The following is a 17,432-nucleotide window of genomic DNA, read 5'->3' as shown; positions in this document are numbered from 1 at the left end:
ATGATTTCGCAGCTTCCATGTGTTGTTCCCGTGGTTTAGACATCAGAAATTAGTGTAACAATGTGTTCAATAGTACATAAACAGTGCAATCCATGCCGTTGTTTACATCCGAGTACCTCCAATATGGCCGCGCATCCGGGTAACTGACCAAATCGTGACGTAGGTGAAAACCCTCTATATTATGGCTATTTGGAGAACGACTGAGGATGTGGGAAACCATCAAATTCTTTATGGACCACAGCCATACAATTTTTAACCGGTCAGGCGTGAGAGAGGGGAGCCATGGCACTCAAAGAGTTATTAATGCTTGGTGTGAGGAGAATTAATTAGTGGGTTGGCTTGGTGTCCAGGTGAGTAACGTTAGCTACGTTAGAGCTATCTACTTTTCAAAATATTGCCGTCATGTAGAATAGCAAGGAGGGACAACGACTGAAGACATTATTTACTTACAGTACATGGTGCCAGTCAAAATCAGAGCTGTAGAGATGCACACACTGCACAGGCATCAATCGCGAGTCTCATCGACGCCTCAAATGTCATGTAAGTTAACTTTATTAATACCCTTCCTCAATCCACGCGTTATCAATTTCTCACGATTTAATTAGCGATGTTTATTGTCAGAAAAGAAAAAGAGAGATCGATGTCCCCATCATTGTGTTTGTGTGGGCGAATCAGCAGTGGAGAGTATGTGCTGCCGTGAGGTGAACGCGAACAGCTTGACCTGCGACCGGCTGATCTGACGTGCTTGAACCCGTTTGTTTTGCGATTAGCTTACTCTCATTTCAGGCTGGATCACGTTCCCCTTTAAGTCAGCACACACGAGCATGTTTACAATGGAGTTATTTTATTCATAATTTTTTTTATCAAATAAAACATACAACCAACTTTTCTGAAGTTATGTAAGGCGAATATAGCTGCTAGTGTACGGTAACTCTAGTGAGTTCCTCTTATGACGTCATGCCCCATCTAGTGGAAGGGAGCGGGAGCGGTTAAAACCACTGTTAAAAGTGCCAACTTTTCATATTATATCAGCATTTTGGTATAAAAAACAATGGTGGGCGGTTCTTATCTTTATGTTTAATAAACACATTGCATTACTTCGTGAAAAATTTTACCTGCAACTTACACTTTAAACGATGCCCAATTGGCACTAAGGGGCCTAAAGAGTGCCAAGAAAACATCCCCCACACCATTACACCACCACCACCAGCCTGCACAGTGGTAACATGATGGATCCATGTTCTCATTCTGTTTACGCCAAATTCTGACTCTACCATCTGAATGTCTCAACAGAAATCGAGACTCATCAGACCAGGCAACATTTTTCCAGTCTTCAACTGTCCAATTTTGGTGAGCTCGTGCAAATTGTAGCCTCTTTTTCCTATTTGTAGTGGAGATGAGTGGTACCCGGTGGGGTCTTCTGCTGTTGTAGCCCATCCGCCTCAAGGTTGTGCGTGTTGTGGCTTCACAAATGCTTTGCTGCATACCTCGGTTGTAACGAGTGGTTATTTCAGTCAAAGTTGCTCTTCTATCAGCTTGAATCAGTCGGCCCATTCTCCTCTGACCTCTAGCATCAACAAGGCATTTTCGCCCACAGGACTGCCGCATACTGGATGTTTTTCCCTTTTCACACCACTCTTTGTAAACCCTAGAAATGGTTGTGCGTGAAAATCCCAGTAACTGAGCAGATTGTGAAATACTCAGACCAGCTCGTCTGGCACCAACAACCATGCCACGCTCAAAATTGCTTAAATCACCTTTCTTTCCCATTCTGACATTCAGTTTGGAGTTCAGGAGATTGTCTTGACCAGGACCCCACCCCTAAATGCATTGAAGCAACTGCCATGTGATTGGTTGATTAGATAATTTCATTAATGAGAAACTGAACAGGTGTTCCTAATAATCCTTTAGGTAAGTGTATATTAAATATTTAAGCCTTTCTAATTAAAATGCTGCAGGATCTCATGCTATAGAAATCCTGGATTGTTGAAGGGTTAGTTCACCCAAAAAGTTTTTCAGTAATTATTCACCCCTAATGTTGTTCCAACCCCCTAAGACTTTCATCATGTTAAAATAGTCCAAGTGACAACAGTGGCTCAACCTTAAGTTTATCAAGCGACGAGAATACTTTTTGTGTGCAAAAAAAAAAAAAATGAATGAATGAATGAATGAATGAATGAATGAAAAAATGAAAAAAAAAAAAAAAAAAAAAAGAATATTAATTAATTAATTAATTAATTAATTAATTATATATATACATACACTGTAAAAAATAAAATCGTAAAAAAACGGTCAATGACTGTCAGCTACGGCTGCCAAACAAAAACCGTAAAAATAAAGTAAAATATCCTAATTTAAATGAAGTGCAAAAAACTTTTACAGAAATTTTCCTTCAATATTTTACAGAAAAACACTGTTATTTTACAGCTATTTCCTGAATTATTACGATCAAACTCCTTCATTGTAAACAAATCCCATAAAAAAAAGTCAAATGACTGTCAGCAATGGCTGCCATACAAAACCCGTAAAATTAATATAAAATATCCTAATTTTAAATAAGTGCAAAATACTTTTAACAGAAACAGTTATTTCACATTTATTTTCTGAATTTTTTACTGAAAAACATGCAGTTAACTAAATGCATGACTTGCTGTGACTATACGTCACTGCATCAGCAACTACACAGTTACTGTCTGTTAAATAAAGCAACATGCAGCATATCATCAGTGTTTCTCTGCTCATCCTGGACTGAAGCTCAGGCTCTACTCTTCAACACAATGGTGACACACAACACACACCATACAGAAACACTTTAAACCCCAACAGAACATTAAACACTATCAGGATCTCTCAGGATCTCAGCATCTTCACTTATTACAATCCAGACTTTATTTCTTTCATACTAACATTCTTATTGAGAATTAACAGAGGTTTAGAAGTTGAAGTTTTATTGAAAATAATAAAGTTTGGTGTCACCATGATGGAGATCAGAGTTTGCTTTAGTTGGGCTCTTGACCTTTTAGTTATTAACATTAATTTTTCTCTGGCTGCTTTAACAGTGTGTCTCTGATGCATATTTGTTATGGTAGGAATCCAAGAAAAACTTAGATAATATGATGTTGGTCACTTTTTAGTGATAATAGACATCATGTGGTAGTTGCCTGCTTCATTGGTGCCATCTGAAGTGTAATGTCTGATTAAATCATCAAATATTAGTTGTTAATTTTGCATGACAAAACTGCTATATAAGATCCTGCAGTGCTGTGACTTTAGTACTCAGATATTATGAACTCATTATACAGAAAATGTTTTGACAGGATCATATAAACTCACTCAGACATCAAGAATCAGTGTATGAATCACAACAATGGTGACAATGAAAAAAAAATCTGAATTACTATAAAGTCACAAAATGCTTTGATGGTTGTCACCATTGTTGAGATTCATATGGTGATTTTTGATGTCTCTATGCTACTAATAAAATGAACCAGCTCAAAACTTTATCTGTATAATATTAGTATTATTTTTTTAGATTGTTATAATACTGATACCAAAATATTTCAAGGGTCATGTGAAAAATTATGACGTTACGGACTTTGTATTAAGCTAAATTCCATCTACATATTAAATAATCTACGCAATTATATTCTGAAATGTGACTGTCATATCAGTGAATCAGCTCATCAAATGATGACTATAACATCACCAATGAATGACCAAGATCATCTGATATTTTCTCCTGCATTTATTGCTATAATAAATGTGTATCAAATACACAGTTAAAGCAGCCAGAGAAAACTAAAGTTAAAAACTCAAGGGTCATGAGCCCAACTAAAGCAGACACTGATCTCGATCATGGTGACACCAAATGTATTTTAAAGTTTTTTACACTTTATTTAAATTAGCATATTTTACTTTAATTTTATGGTTTTTGTTTGGCAGCCGCAGCTGCCAGTCATTTGACCCTTTTTTTACGATTTTTTTACAATGAAGGTATTTGACCATAATAATGCAGGAAATACCTGTGAAATAACAGTGTTTTTTTTTCGGTTTATTTAAATTAGAATATTTGACTTTAATTTTATGGTTTTTGTTTGGCAGCCGCAGCTGCCAGTCATTTGACCCTTTTTTTATGATTTTTTTTACAATGAAGGTTTTTGATCGTGATTATTCAGGAAATGCCTGTAAAATAACAGTGTTTTTCAGTTTATTTAATTTAGGATGTTTTACAGTTTTTTGGGGAGCTGACCATTTTATCATTTAACTGGTTTGTTACTGTTTAATTACAGATTATATTTGTAATTTTACATACATTTTTATGTAATTTAAGAAAACAGAAAAAATACTGTATTAAAAATACGATCAATTTTCTGTATAAAAAATGTGAATTACTAGAATTTGTCATTAATGTCACAATACCTAAAATAACAGCTGAATTTTTATTTTACAGATATTATTTGTAATTTTACAGTGTTTTGACTACAATTTAAAATTAAAGAAAATGATCGTCAAAAAATCACAGTTATTTTCTGTAAAATTTGGATTTTTTTTTACAGTGTATATATATAAAATTTATTCAACTATTAATTTTCTTTTGTGTGGGCCTCTGACGCGAGTTCACGAGAGCACCACGACGCATGTGCGAGAACTGAGAAGATGACGCAGATGGGTCTCGATGTAGTGTTTAAAATGGTTCTAAAGTGTACATTTCCTGGATGTGTGTCTATATGATCTTGTCAAAAAATGTTCGGTATGATGGCTTCATAAAATCGTTCAGAGTATCACAGCAGTACTGGCATGCAAAGTTAACAACTAATATTTAACGACTTAATCAGATATTAGAGTTCAGGTGGTATGGATAAATCAGGCCACTCAGAGGTGGGAAATCCAGGGGCCAAAGAGTAGAAGTCCTGCCATATGTTTATTCCACCCATGAACTCAGTCAGCTGATTTCACTAATTAGTTCTCTCTCCTGCTGAATTCTATATGGGGAGGCTGCAGACCTGGAGCCGGTAGATACACTGAAAAAAATGTGGAGTGACATTTACTTAAAAAAAGCTAGGCAACTTTTTCCACACAGAAAGTGCTTGTAATCTTTACTCGGGCTATTTCAATTAGTAATTAATTGTAAAAGTAATTAAATTGAACAAATCATAATTGAGTAATAATTAATCAAATTAATTCCTTAAAAGTTACCCATTTAAAATGAGTAAAATTTACAAAATATCTTTTATTGCCAACATTGAAGACACCTGGTGTTAACAAGCAGAATCACTGAAGGAGAAAACCATAATTAAAGTCACCATTATGGAGATCAGTGTGTGTTTTAGTTGGGCTCTTGACCCTTAAATTATTAACTTTAAGTTTTGTTTGGCTGCTGTACATAAGTTATAACTTGCCCAGCCCTAACTCCCTGTGTCAAAAACAATAACACACTGGTTGAGCCCACATAGCAACATTGTGTCGGCCCAGATCCGGCCCACATCTTCATATTTAATATACACAGATTTTGTGGCTCAGATAAGGTCCAGTTCTGGTTTATTTCTTTGCTCTTGGCTGACATGTGGAATTGCTATGGCCTGCTTGTGGCCCAGATTTGGCAAACAGGAGTGACCCACCCAAGTGCTGTAATTCCACGCTGCATGTGGGCCAGATCATCTTTCCACGTGTGCCAGATGTGGGCCGGATCTGGGCCGACACAAAGTTGCTATGTGGGACAGTATGTTACTGTAAAAATGCACTAAAACTCGAGTTAACTAATTTTACTTGCAGAAATAGTAACACAAAAAGTAACACAGACGCAGTGTTGCAGTGAGATAATTAAGGGAATATGTAAGTGATTGTTGAGCATTAGTGTTATAACTGAAGGAAAGAGGAACACACGAACAGAAAATAGAGAAACACAAGAACTACAACTGACTTCCAGCCATTACACATTATTACACTTATTATTAACCAGTATGACTTTATTTCTGTCATACATCTACAGAAGTTGTTATTGAGATGTTTAATTGAAAATGTTTGGTTTGAAGTTACCATTATAGAGATCAGTGCTTGCTTTAGTTGGGATGCTGATGCTAAAACATTAGTGTTTCTTTTGCTGCTTGAGCTGTGTTTTTGCAAGTCACATTTGTGCACACACACAGTTTGTGAATGATTGCAGTAATAATGATTATGATGACAAGCTCATCATATTGCCTGTTCATTCACTAAAGAATTTATTCTCGCTCATTCAGAGTTTAATCCTCAATCAAAAGTGTTACATTCTTGCTAATTATTAGAATAGAATTATTGATTTCAAATGAAACACAATAGAGTTAAACCTCTGTTAATTCTCAATAAAAACTTTTGTAGACGTCTGACAGAAATAAAGTCAGTCTGGTTAGTAATAAGTGAAGCTGGTAATGCTGTTTGTGGAGTTGTTTAATCCTCCTCTGCTGAGATCTTCACAGATTTAATGTCTTTTCTCTTCAGTTGATTTCATCTGAGACTGTGGCTGAAATTACTCCATATTTAATATACACAGATTATTTTGGCTACGATAAGGTCCAGTTCTGGTTTATTTCTTTGCTCTTGGCTGACATGTGGCATTGCTATGCAGAGGTGTAAAGTCCAGGTTCAGAAAGTAAAAGTCCTCCTCAGTATTTTGTTCCAATCACCTGGATTTGCTAATTCAGCAGGATAGTCAGGGGGCCAATTCTGAAAAGGGCTTCCGTTAAGACTTTTGCGGACATGTTTTGGTACAAGCTGTCACCCTATTTTTTTAGTTAGAAGACAACCATAGGTAAGATATTAGGGTGGTTGTCAAGCTGAATTTTTTTTTTTGTGACTTGTACAAGCAATTTCAGGCCAATTTTTTGGTTTCCTGCTCAACACGACATGCCAACAGTAAATGTTGAATATCTCCACAACCACAAGGACCATATTCATAAAAATGTACAGTGCAAGAGACAACAGACCTAGAACATGAAAAAAACAATCTCCGCCTAAAGAGAACCAGTTTTCAAAGTGAATATCAGCTTGGAAACATAACCTAGTATCCCAAAACCTCTATCAATCAGTACCCATATCTATGGGAATGAGTCAAGCCAAGTTTAAAGCTTGTAGAGAGAGACAGTGCAATGCTGCACAAGTTATAATACTTTAATGTCAAGGCGGAAATTTAGAACTGTAGATTATGGTCGGTGCTATTTGACTTAGTGTACCACACAGCAAAATCCCCAGTGTTAAATTAACACTCCTCAGTGTTTATATGTGTCCACACTACAGGGTGTTAAAAATTAACACTGAAGCAGTGTTGAAGTTAATGAGATAATTAAGTTAACACTGAAGCAGTGTTGAAGTTAATGCAATAATTAAGTGATTAATTAAGTGATGATTGGCCATTAGTGGTGACACCTGATGATAACAAGCAGACTCACTGAAGGAAAGAGAAACACGAACAGAAAAGAGAAACACAAGAACTACTGACTTTGAGCCATTATTGCACTTATTATTTTACCAGTTTGACTTTATTTCTGTCATACATCTACACACGGTCTTATTCAGATTTAACAGAAGTTTAGATGGTAATGTTTTATAGAATGTTTCGTTTCATGTCACCATTATGGTGACCAGTGTTTGCTTTAGTTGGGCTCTTGACACTTTATTATTTAACATTAAGATTTCTCTGGCTGCTCCAACTCTGTGTTTATAGAGCATATGTGTTGTGGCAAGAGAAACTATGACTTGGGCTGTGTTTCCTGAAAACATCGCAAGCCTAATTTGATCGTATAGACCATTTGTTGCAGTTGGTCTGCGATCAAGTTAAGTTTAAGATGCTTTTGGAAATTCAGCCCTGGTTATGTTTCAATGATGAAATTACTAGTGACCTGATTCAATGATGTCACCCAGCATTATAAACTGATTATCTAATTGTTTTATTAATTTTTCACTACAGTATTTACTTCCAGCAATGTTTTAAAGATCTGAAGGATTTAAAATCACACACAGACATCAAGAATCTACATATGAATCTCAACAATGGTTACAATCAAACAAATGCTTAATGTTGCAGTGCATGATGGGAGCCACCAATCAGAACGCATCAATGGCTGACATCATGCATTGCAGCATGAATAAATTATGCAGCTGAATTGTCCTGTAATTTTCATTGTTTTTTTCTGTTTGCTTTTATTTTGCTATTGTTTTGTTCTGACTTTAGTATCTTGTTTTGTGATGTTCAGAGTTGATCTGTTTGTCACTAGTTTGTTTATTGTCACCATTGTTGAGATTCATATGCTGATTCTTGATGTCTGTGTGTTTAAACACAATAACTTCTTTGCTCAAAGTATTTTCAAAATTTTTGATATTGCTGTTGGATCTCAAACTATAGAATCTCAGAGCTATAATCACCAATACTAAAACGAGACATCATGCATATAGTCAAAAATTTTGAGTCTGAATGACGTCAGTGAATCAGGACATTACATGATGATAATGTCATTATCATCAAAACATATTGTGAGCAGGTCATGTTTCTCTTGCAGTAACAAATGTGCTTTATAAACACAGAGTTGTAGCAACCAAAGAAAAACATATAATAAAAAATTAAAAGAGTCAAGAGCCCAACTAAAGCAAACACTGATCACCATAATGGTAACTTGAAAAGAAAAATTCCATAAAACATTACCGTCTAAACTTCTGTTGACTCTCAAGAACTTTTGTCGATGTATGACAGAAATAAAGTCAAACTGGTAATAAGTGCAACAATGTGTAATGACTCGAAGTCAGTAGTTCTTGTGTTTCTCTTTTTTCTGTTATTGTTTTTTCTCTTTCCGTCAGTGAGTCTGCTTGTTATCATCAGGTGTCACCACTAATGGCCAATCATCACTTAATTAATCACTTAATTATCTCATTAACTTCAACACTGCTTCAGTGTTAACTTAATTATCTCATTAACTTCAACACTGCTTCAGTGTTAACTTAATTATCTCATTAACTTCAACACTGCTTCGGTGTTAATTTTTAACACCCTGTAGTGTGGACACATATAAACACTGAGGAGTGTTAATTTAACACTGGGGATTTTGCTGTGCAGGTTGTAACACAAATTATATTTAATTCACATATCACTATTAGTTATTAATTCCATCCTAACAAAACTGCTCTCTCACTTCTTTAGGGTTAGGGGTTAGTAATTAGTTAGTAGTAATAACTATGTAATAGTCGTATGGCAAAGGTATGTTTTTCCCCATCAAAGCAGTGGCTCTCAGGTTGGCAGAGGTTGGCTCTCAGGTTGTCAGTCTCATCCCTTTGAGACTGAATGGATTGAATAAGCAAGGTCAAGCTAAGCGCAATGCAAATAATGGTGTGTGTCTATTATATTGCAAAAATATTGCACAATATTATACTACAATAATCTCCAGAAAGAGCACAAAGACACCACTTCCTGAAAAATAACTTCAATCAAAGGGCTTTATCTTGGCTGTATTTTCCATATTTGTCTTGACAAATGAAACATTTTTCCCAATCAATATCTCTTCCTATTTGTTTTTCTTTGGACGCTAGGCTTACAGCTCCCTCTGGATCCATGTTATCTCATCTGAAGGCAAAGAAATTTTTCACTACACTAGTCTGATTGGTTTCTGAGTGGATCACTACAATGTCCTCTGACATAAGCTGAGGGCTTTGCTATCTAACAAACTTATTAACACTTTTAGCTATAGCAGACTGTTATTGATTGATTGATTGATTGATTCCTTTATTGTCATTGTACAGCCATACAATGAAATTTTTATACTTTCCAACGTTCACAGCAAGAGTAGTTACAGTCACATTGCAAATTGCCCATTATTAAATAAGGTGCTCAGTATTATTTCACTTAATTGTCTACATGTCAATAATGTCTTGTGGTAATAATTTGAGGATGTAGTTTCAGTTCATGATTCATTATCCTGATGGCATTAGGATAAAAACTGTTCATGAATCTGGTTGTGCGTGTTTTGATTGACCTAAAGCGTTTTCCAGATGGCAACAATTCAAAAAGCTGATGGGCTGGATGATTCGGGTCCGTCACAATGTAGCGTGTTTTCTGCAGGGAGCGGGAGTTAAAAATGTCATCCAAAGCAGGTAGCTGTTGATTTGTGATGTTCTGTGCGGTTTTTATAACTCTCTGCAGTGCCTTTTTATCACCAGCCGAGCTGCCTCCATACCACACCAGCATATTATATGTGAGGACACTTTCAATAGAACAGCGATAGAATGACACCAGGAGACGCGCTGACAGGTTTATTTTCCTAAGCATTCTGAGAAAGTACATCCGCTGTTGAACCTTCTTGACTAATGCTATGATGTTTGTTGTCCATGAAAGGTCCTCAGAAATGTATGTGCCCAGAAATTTAAAGCTTGATACTCTCTCCACTATCTCCCCATTGATATGCAGTGGTGTGTGAACAATCTGTTTCTTCCTGAAGTCAATGATAAGTTCTTTCGTTTTCTTGATGTTTAGGGTAAGATTATTCTCCGTGCACCACGTCGTCAGCCTCTGTACCTCATCCCTGTAGGCATACTCATTTCCTCTGGTGATCAGCCCCAGCACAGTCGTGTCATCCGCAAATTTGATTATGATGTTGTTGTCATTAGATGATACACAATCATGAGTATACAAGGAGTAAAGAAAGGGACTTAGCACACAGCCTTGTGGGGCTCCCGTGCTGATTAGCGTAGTTGTGGAATAATGTGAGCCCATCTTCACTGACTGTGGCCTCTTTGTTAGGAAATCTTTAATCCACAGGCAGATGTTATGCTGTATGCCTAGGTCAGACATCTTATAAAACAGTCTGTTTGATAAGATGGTATTAAAAGCAGAACTGTAGTCAATGAACAGAAGCCGTGCATACGTCCCTTGATGTTCCAGGTGGCTCAGTACAGTGTGGAGTGCAATGTTGATGGCATCGTCTGTCGACCTGTTGGCCCTGTATGCGTACTGGTGGGGGTCCATGGTGGGTAGCAGAGCAGACCTAATATGATGTAAAACCAGCCTCTCCATGCATTTCATAATTATAGATGTTAGTGCAATGGGCCTATAGTCATTGAGGGATGTTATAGCAGCATGCTTTGGCACCGGCACTATTATAGACGTCTTCAGGCAGGTTGGAACAGTGCACTGCAACAGAGACAAGTTGAAGATGTTTGTGAGTACCTCACCTAGCTCAACTGCACAGTCTCTGAGTGCGCGCCCTGGAATGCTGTCTGGTCCAGATGCTTTCCATGCCTTGATCTTACGGAGAGTGCGTATCACCTCAGTAGGTTGAAGAATGAGCACCTGGCTATTTGTGTCTGGAACAGGGTTGATGGTAGTCTCAGTACTTTCCACCTCAAAGCGGCTGAAGAACCGGTTAAGCTGTTCTGCCATTAAAGCACTGCTATTAGACAGGCAAGTGGTGTTAATCTGCCCCGTGATGTGCCGGATCCCCTGCCAAGCCCGGCGGGGGTCGGAGTTGCAGAAGTGGTTCTCAATCCTCTGCTTATAAGCGGCCTTAGCATCCCTGATGCCCTTCCTTAAATTCGTCCTGGCTGCACTGTAAAGCTGCCTGTCACCAGACCGAAAAGCAGAATTACGGGCCTGCAGCAGATGTTTTACATTGTTGGTCATCCACGGCTTGTTGTTAGGAAATATACAAATCCGTTTCGTGGTGGTGACATTTTCAATGCAGCATTTTATATAAAATAGCACAGAGGATGTATAGATGTCGATTTTATTGTCCACAAATACGCTCCAGTCAGTGCGTCTAAAGCAGTCCTGCAGCTGCTCAGACGCTCCTTCCGGCCATAATTGTATTATTCTAGCAGTAGGTTTGATTCGGTTGATAACTGGTCTATATGCTGGAGTCAAAAACAGTGAAATATGATCAGACAGACCTAAGTGGGGGAGAGGTGATGCCTTATATCCATGCTTAACGTTACTATAAACATGGTCGAGTATGTTTTTCCCTCTTGTGGGGCACTTTACATGCTGGTAAAATTTTGGGAGAACAGTTTTTAAGTTGGCTCTGTTGAAATCACCTGCTATGACAAAAGCTCCTTCTGGATAAGCCTGCTGTTGTTTCCTAATGGCAGTTTGCAAATAAGCCAAAGCTGTTTTAGTGTTGGCATCCGGAGGTACGTAAACAGCATTAATAACAACAACTGTGAATTCGCGCGGCAGGTAAAAGGGGCGACATTTTACTGTTAAATACTCCAAGTCCGGGGAGCAGTAAGTGTCAGTTATTACAGCGTTTGTACACCAATTGTCGTTGGTGTAAACACAAAGCCCCCCTCCTCTGTTCTTACCGGAATCCGCGGTCCTGTCGGCTCGGTGCGCTACACGGCCTGCTAGTTGAATAGCCTCTGCTGGAATCGCTGGTTTAAGCCAAGTCTCCGTAATTACCATGGCACAGCAGTCCTGGATGCTTTTCTGCGTAGATGTAATGAGTTCCAGCTCCTCGATTTTATTGGTAAGTGATCTTGCATTTGTGACGAAGAGGCTCGGCAGTGGAGGCTTGTGTGGGTCTCTGCCTAGCCTAGCTCGTATCCCGGCTCTGCAGCCCCGCTTCTGCCTCCTCTCACAGCGCCGCCTCTGTCGCTTCTCGGCTGGGAGAGTAATCCACGGAGACCCCGGTGGTCTGACGAGCTCAGACGGTAGGCTAGAATCTTCCTGGTTAAAAATACAGCCCCCGGGCGTCAAACCAATGACGAGAAGTTCGTGCCGGCTGTATTTTATGTATACTTGTGCATACGTGTTTCTTAGAAAAAAATAAACTATTAGTAGACTACTCAAAACATGTCGATACGTGGAGAGATGAGCCGCTGCGTGTGCACGCGCCGCCATCTTGAAAGCTGTTAAATAGGCTGCTGTGCAGCAAATCAATTAAAAACATAATATTTCCATTACACATCTGCACAAAACTTAATTTACCTATTAGTAAGTAAGCTAGTAATTATGAAAGTAAATTAGCCTAGCTATACACTCACCTAAAGGATTATTAGGAACACCTGTTCAATTTCTCATTAATGCAATTATCTAATCAACCAATCACATGGCAGTTGCTTCAATGCATTTAGGGGTGTGGTCCTGGTTAAGACAATCTCATGAACTCCAAACTGAATGTCAGAATGGGAAAGAAAGGTGATTTAAGCAATTTTGAGTGTGGCATGGTTGTTGGTGCCAGACGGGCCGGTCTGAGTATTTCACAATCTGCTCAGTTACTGGGATTTTCACGCACAACCATTTCTAGGGTTTACAAAGAATGGTGTGAAAAGGGAAAAACATCCAGTATGCGGCAGTCCTGTGGGCGAAAATGCCTTGTTGATGCTAGAGGTCAGAGGAGAATGGGCCGACTGATTCAAGCTGATAGAAGAGCAACTTTGACTGAAATAACCACTCGTTACAACCGAGGTATGCAGCAAAGCTTTTGTGAAGCCACAACACGCACAACCTTGAGGCGGATGGGCTACAACAGCAGAAGACCCCACCGGGTACCACTCATCTCCACTACAAATAGGAAAAAGAGGGTACAATTTGCACGAGCTCACCAAAATTGGACAGTTGAAGACTGGAAAAATGTTGCCTGGTCTGATGAGTCTCGATTTCTGTTGAGACATTCAGATGGTAGAGTCAGAATTTGGCGTAAACAGAATGAGAACATGGATCCATCATGCCGTGTTACCACTGTGCAGGCTGCTGGTGGTGGTGTAATGGTGTGGGGATGTTTTCTTTGCACACTTTAGGCCCCTTAGTGCCAATTGGGCATTGTTTAAATGCCACGGCCTACCTGAGCATTGTTTCTGACCATGTCCATCCCTTTATGACCACCATGTACCCATCCTCTGATGGCTACTTCCAGCAGAATAATGCACCATGTCACAAAGCTCGAATCATTTCAAATTGGTTTCTTGAACATGACAATGAGTTCACTGTACTAAAATGGCCCCCACAGTCACCAGATCTCAACCCAATAGAGCATCTTTGGGATGTGGTGGAACGGGAGCTTCGTGCCCTGGATGTGCATCCCACAAATCTCCATCAACTGCAAGATGCTATCCTATCAATATGGGCCAACATTTCTAAAGAATGCTTTCAGCACCTTGTTGAATCAATGCCACGTAGAATTAAGGCAGTTCTGAAGGCGAAAGGGGGTCAAACACAGTATCAGTATGGTGCTCCTAATAATCCTTTAGGTGAGTGTATGTCTGGTAAGTATATAGCTAGTTGGAACACAGTTTAGCTTACCTGTTTCTGCCAACATTTGATGGTAGAATGGTAGAATCTTGAGGTAAATGTTTGTGTAGACAAATAGATCAAGTTAATCTGTTGTGTGATTGTGTGATTCACTCCTTTATAAAGTTTTGTTCAGACTGTACTGTTGACACCTGCTGTGATCATCTTCTCTGGATCTACTGCCTCAATCTGCTGCCAAATCACAGCTGTGCTGACACAACAGTGCCCCTTGTGGTGTGATACTCTTGTGGTATTTATTGATTATTATTTTTGAATGATCATGCTTGCACATAAGTTGGATTATATTGCACATTTGCCCAAAATTACAGTAGGTAACATGGAAGAAAATGGAAGCACTTTGGGAAAAAAATCCGCTTTTACCACTTTTAAGAATATAGTGTTAAAATGGACAAAAAAACATTTTCTAAGCTGACAACCTGGCTAGAACACATGTTGAGGGGTTAAATATTAATACTTGTACCAAAAAGTGTCCAACAAAGTTTTAATATCAGTTTTGGCCCCCTGACTAGGAGAGAGAACTAATTAGTGAAATCAGCTGACTGAGTTCATGGGTGGAATAAACATATGGCAGGACTTATAGTCTTTGGCCCCTGGATTTCCCACCTCTGAGGCCACTACATGATGACATCACTAAAAAATACCTAACATCATCTGATCTGATTTACTCTTGCATTCTTTGCCATGTTTCAGAGGCACACAGTTAAAGCAGCCAGAATGCTTACAGATCTATCACAGGCTCAGCTCCCTTCTACTTTCACTCACTCCTACGAGTCTACATCCCTACCAGAAGCCTACGGTCGGTCAACGAGCGACGTCTCGTGGTTTCATCACAGAAATCCACAAAATCACTTTCCAGAACATTCTCGTTCACGGTTCCACGCTGGTGGAATGCTCTCCCCACCCTCATCCGGAATGCAGAAATTTGACCGTTTTTATGTTCTTTTTTAAAGTGTTGGATCGTAATAATTCAGGAAATAGCTGTAAAATAAGTGTTTTTTCTATAAAACATTCAAGGAAAATTTCTGTTTCAGTTTTTTCCACTTTATTTCAATTCGGATATTTTATGGATTTTGTTTGGCAGTCATAGCTGACAGTTTTTTTAAGATTTTATTTTTACAATGGTTAGTTCATTATAGTGAGTATTTCGCAGAGGTGTAAAGTCCAGGTTCAGAAAGTAAAAGTCCTCCTCAGTATTTTGTTCCAATCACCTGGATTTGCTAATTCAGCAGGAGAGAGAACTAATTAGTGAAATCAACTCACAGCAAAAACTCCTGTGTTAAATGAACTCTCCTGGGAGTTTATTTGGCTCCAGACTCAAGAGTGTTAAAGTTAATGAGATAATTAAGTGATTGTTTGAGTGATGATTGACCATTATTGAAGACACCTGATGTTAACAAGCAGAATCACTGAAGGAGAAAAATCACAATTTAGTCACCATTATGGAGATCAATGTTTGATCAAGGGCAGTTGACCTTTAAATATTTAACTTTAGATTTAGTTTGACTGCTGTATTTGAGTTATAACAGGCAGATGAACAAAGAGAAAAGGTAAACAGGTGATGTTGGTTATATTTTAACATAATCATCATTTGACCTGAATCAATGAACTCATTTAGAGCCTAATCTCTGACTTATATGTATTATTGGTCACCACAGCATCACAGTGATCCACCATTGTTGAGAATCACAGGCTGATTCTTGATGTCTGTGTGTCTAAAAAATAAAATACTTCTTCAATGCCTTTTGATCAGAACAACTTTAGAAATCTTTTGGATCAATATATTGAAAATGCTGAAAATAGTATACTGTAGAATCACAGGCTGTTGTAATCAACAAGGAAAACCTAACTCTCTAAATGAGTTTTGTGATTCAGGTCAAATGATGATTATGTCAAAACATAACCAACACCACCTGATCAACTTTTCTCTTTGTTCATCTGTTAGTTATAACTCAGATACAACAGCCAATCAAAATCTATCATTATTATTTTAATGGTCAAGAGCCCAACTAAAGCCAACACCGATCACCATAATGGTAACTTAAAAAATGAGATTTTCTCCTTTGGTGATTCTGCTTGTTAACATCAGGTGTCTTCAATAATGCTCAATCATCACTCACTCAATCACTAAATTATCTCATTAACTTTAACACTCTTGAGTCTGGAGCTAAAAAACTCCCAGGAGAGTTCATCTAACACTGGAGTTTTTGCTGTGTGAGGCCTAGTCCACACGGACACAGGTATTTTTATAACCGGGGTTTTTCCTCCTGCGTTTAAAAAAAAATCCCGTCCACACATGCTCGGTTTAAAAGAAATATCCGCCTACATGAAAACGCAAAAACACGCTATCAAGCGCTGTCAAGAGCATGCCACACCAGCAGGCGGCAATCGTAAAGCCGCGTTGGCCAATCAGAAGCCTGAATCAGAAGCAAAAACCCCGGTTTTACTGTCTACACGACAACACTGCAACCGGCGTTTCTGAAAATCCTCACCCTGGCAGGGGTTTTCAAAAATGTTCGGTTTCAGTGACCTGATACTGCGTTTCCGTGTGGACGAACGGCCGAACCGCGTAAAAAAAGTCACGGTTATAAAAATACCCGTGACCGTGTGGACAAGGCCTGAGTTCATGGGTGGAATACACATATGGCAGGACTTTTACTTTCTGACCCCTGGACTTTACACCTCTGGTATTTCATGTGTTACTGCTGACAAGCACAGAGAAATAAATACCTGGTTCTGGATTATTTCATCAATCTTTTCTGAACACAGGTGAACACAAACAGGCCACATTCAACTTACCACCATCTCTCCATGAATTACAGGTGAATCCTCTTTAAAGGAGCCGTCTGCCAGTTGTTTGTGGAGAACCAGCCACTTGAGGGCGCTGCAGAGCATATTTTCTCCTATATTAATTAAGTTACTGGCCATGGCGAAGACTTTAGCAACATATGCAGTCAGCCTTAAAATCAGACAAACAGAAATATATAAATAAATCAAATAAAAAACAAGTAATAATGATTTTTTAATATTAAAACAATGTTAAATAATAAAATATGTTAGCAAAATCAGGCATGAAACGAAACAAACTGACTTTACCATGTGCTGCTCGGCCTCTGTATCCAGGCAGCATAAGATCCATCTGGTTTACGGTAACTCAACTGCCGTTGATAACCTT

The 17,432-nt window shown here is 38.5% G+C and overlaps 1 protein-coding gene across 3 annotated transcripts in view; it reads right to left on the bottom strand.

Annotated features, from left to right (window-relative positions):
* The window catches only part of LOC311283377 (complement C3-like), a 345,048-nt gene that overhangs the window by 165,837 nt on the left and 161,779 nt on the right, over window positions 1-17,432 (bottom strand). For 2 of the 3 annotated variants that reach the window (XM_084397733.1, XM_084397734.1), the window contains exons 24-25: window positions 17,354-17,429; window positions 17,057-17,216 (exon numbers count right to left, since the gene is read on the bottom strand). The exons of the other annotated variant lie outside the window; for it this stretch is intronic. In XM_084397733.1, coding sequence (XP_084253859.1) covers window positions 17,057-17,216; window positions 17,354-17,429 — 236 coding nt within the window. The remainder of the gene's footprint in view (window positions 1-17,056; window positions 17,217-17,353; window positions 17,430-17,432) is intronic. 3 annotated transcript variants of the gene reach the window in all.

The sequence above is a fragment of the Rutilus rutilus genome (genome assembly GCF_951802725.1).
Source record: "Rutilus rutilus genome assembly, chromosome: 2".
NCBI lineage: Eukaryota > Metazoa > Chordata > Actinopteri > Cypriniformes > Leuciscidae > Rutilus > Rutilus rutilus.
Note: the sequence above shows the minus strand (reverse complement) of the source record. Positions and strands in the feature narration are given on the sequence as shown.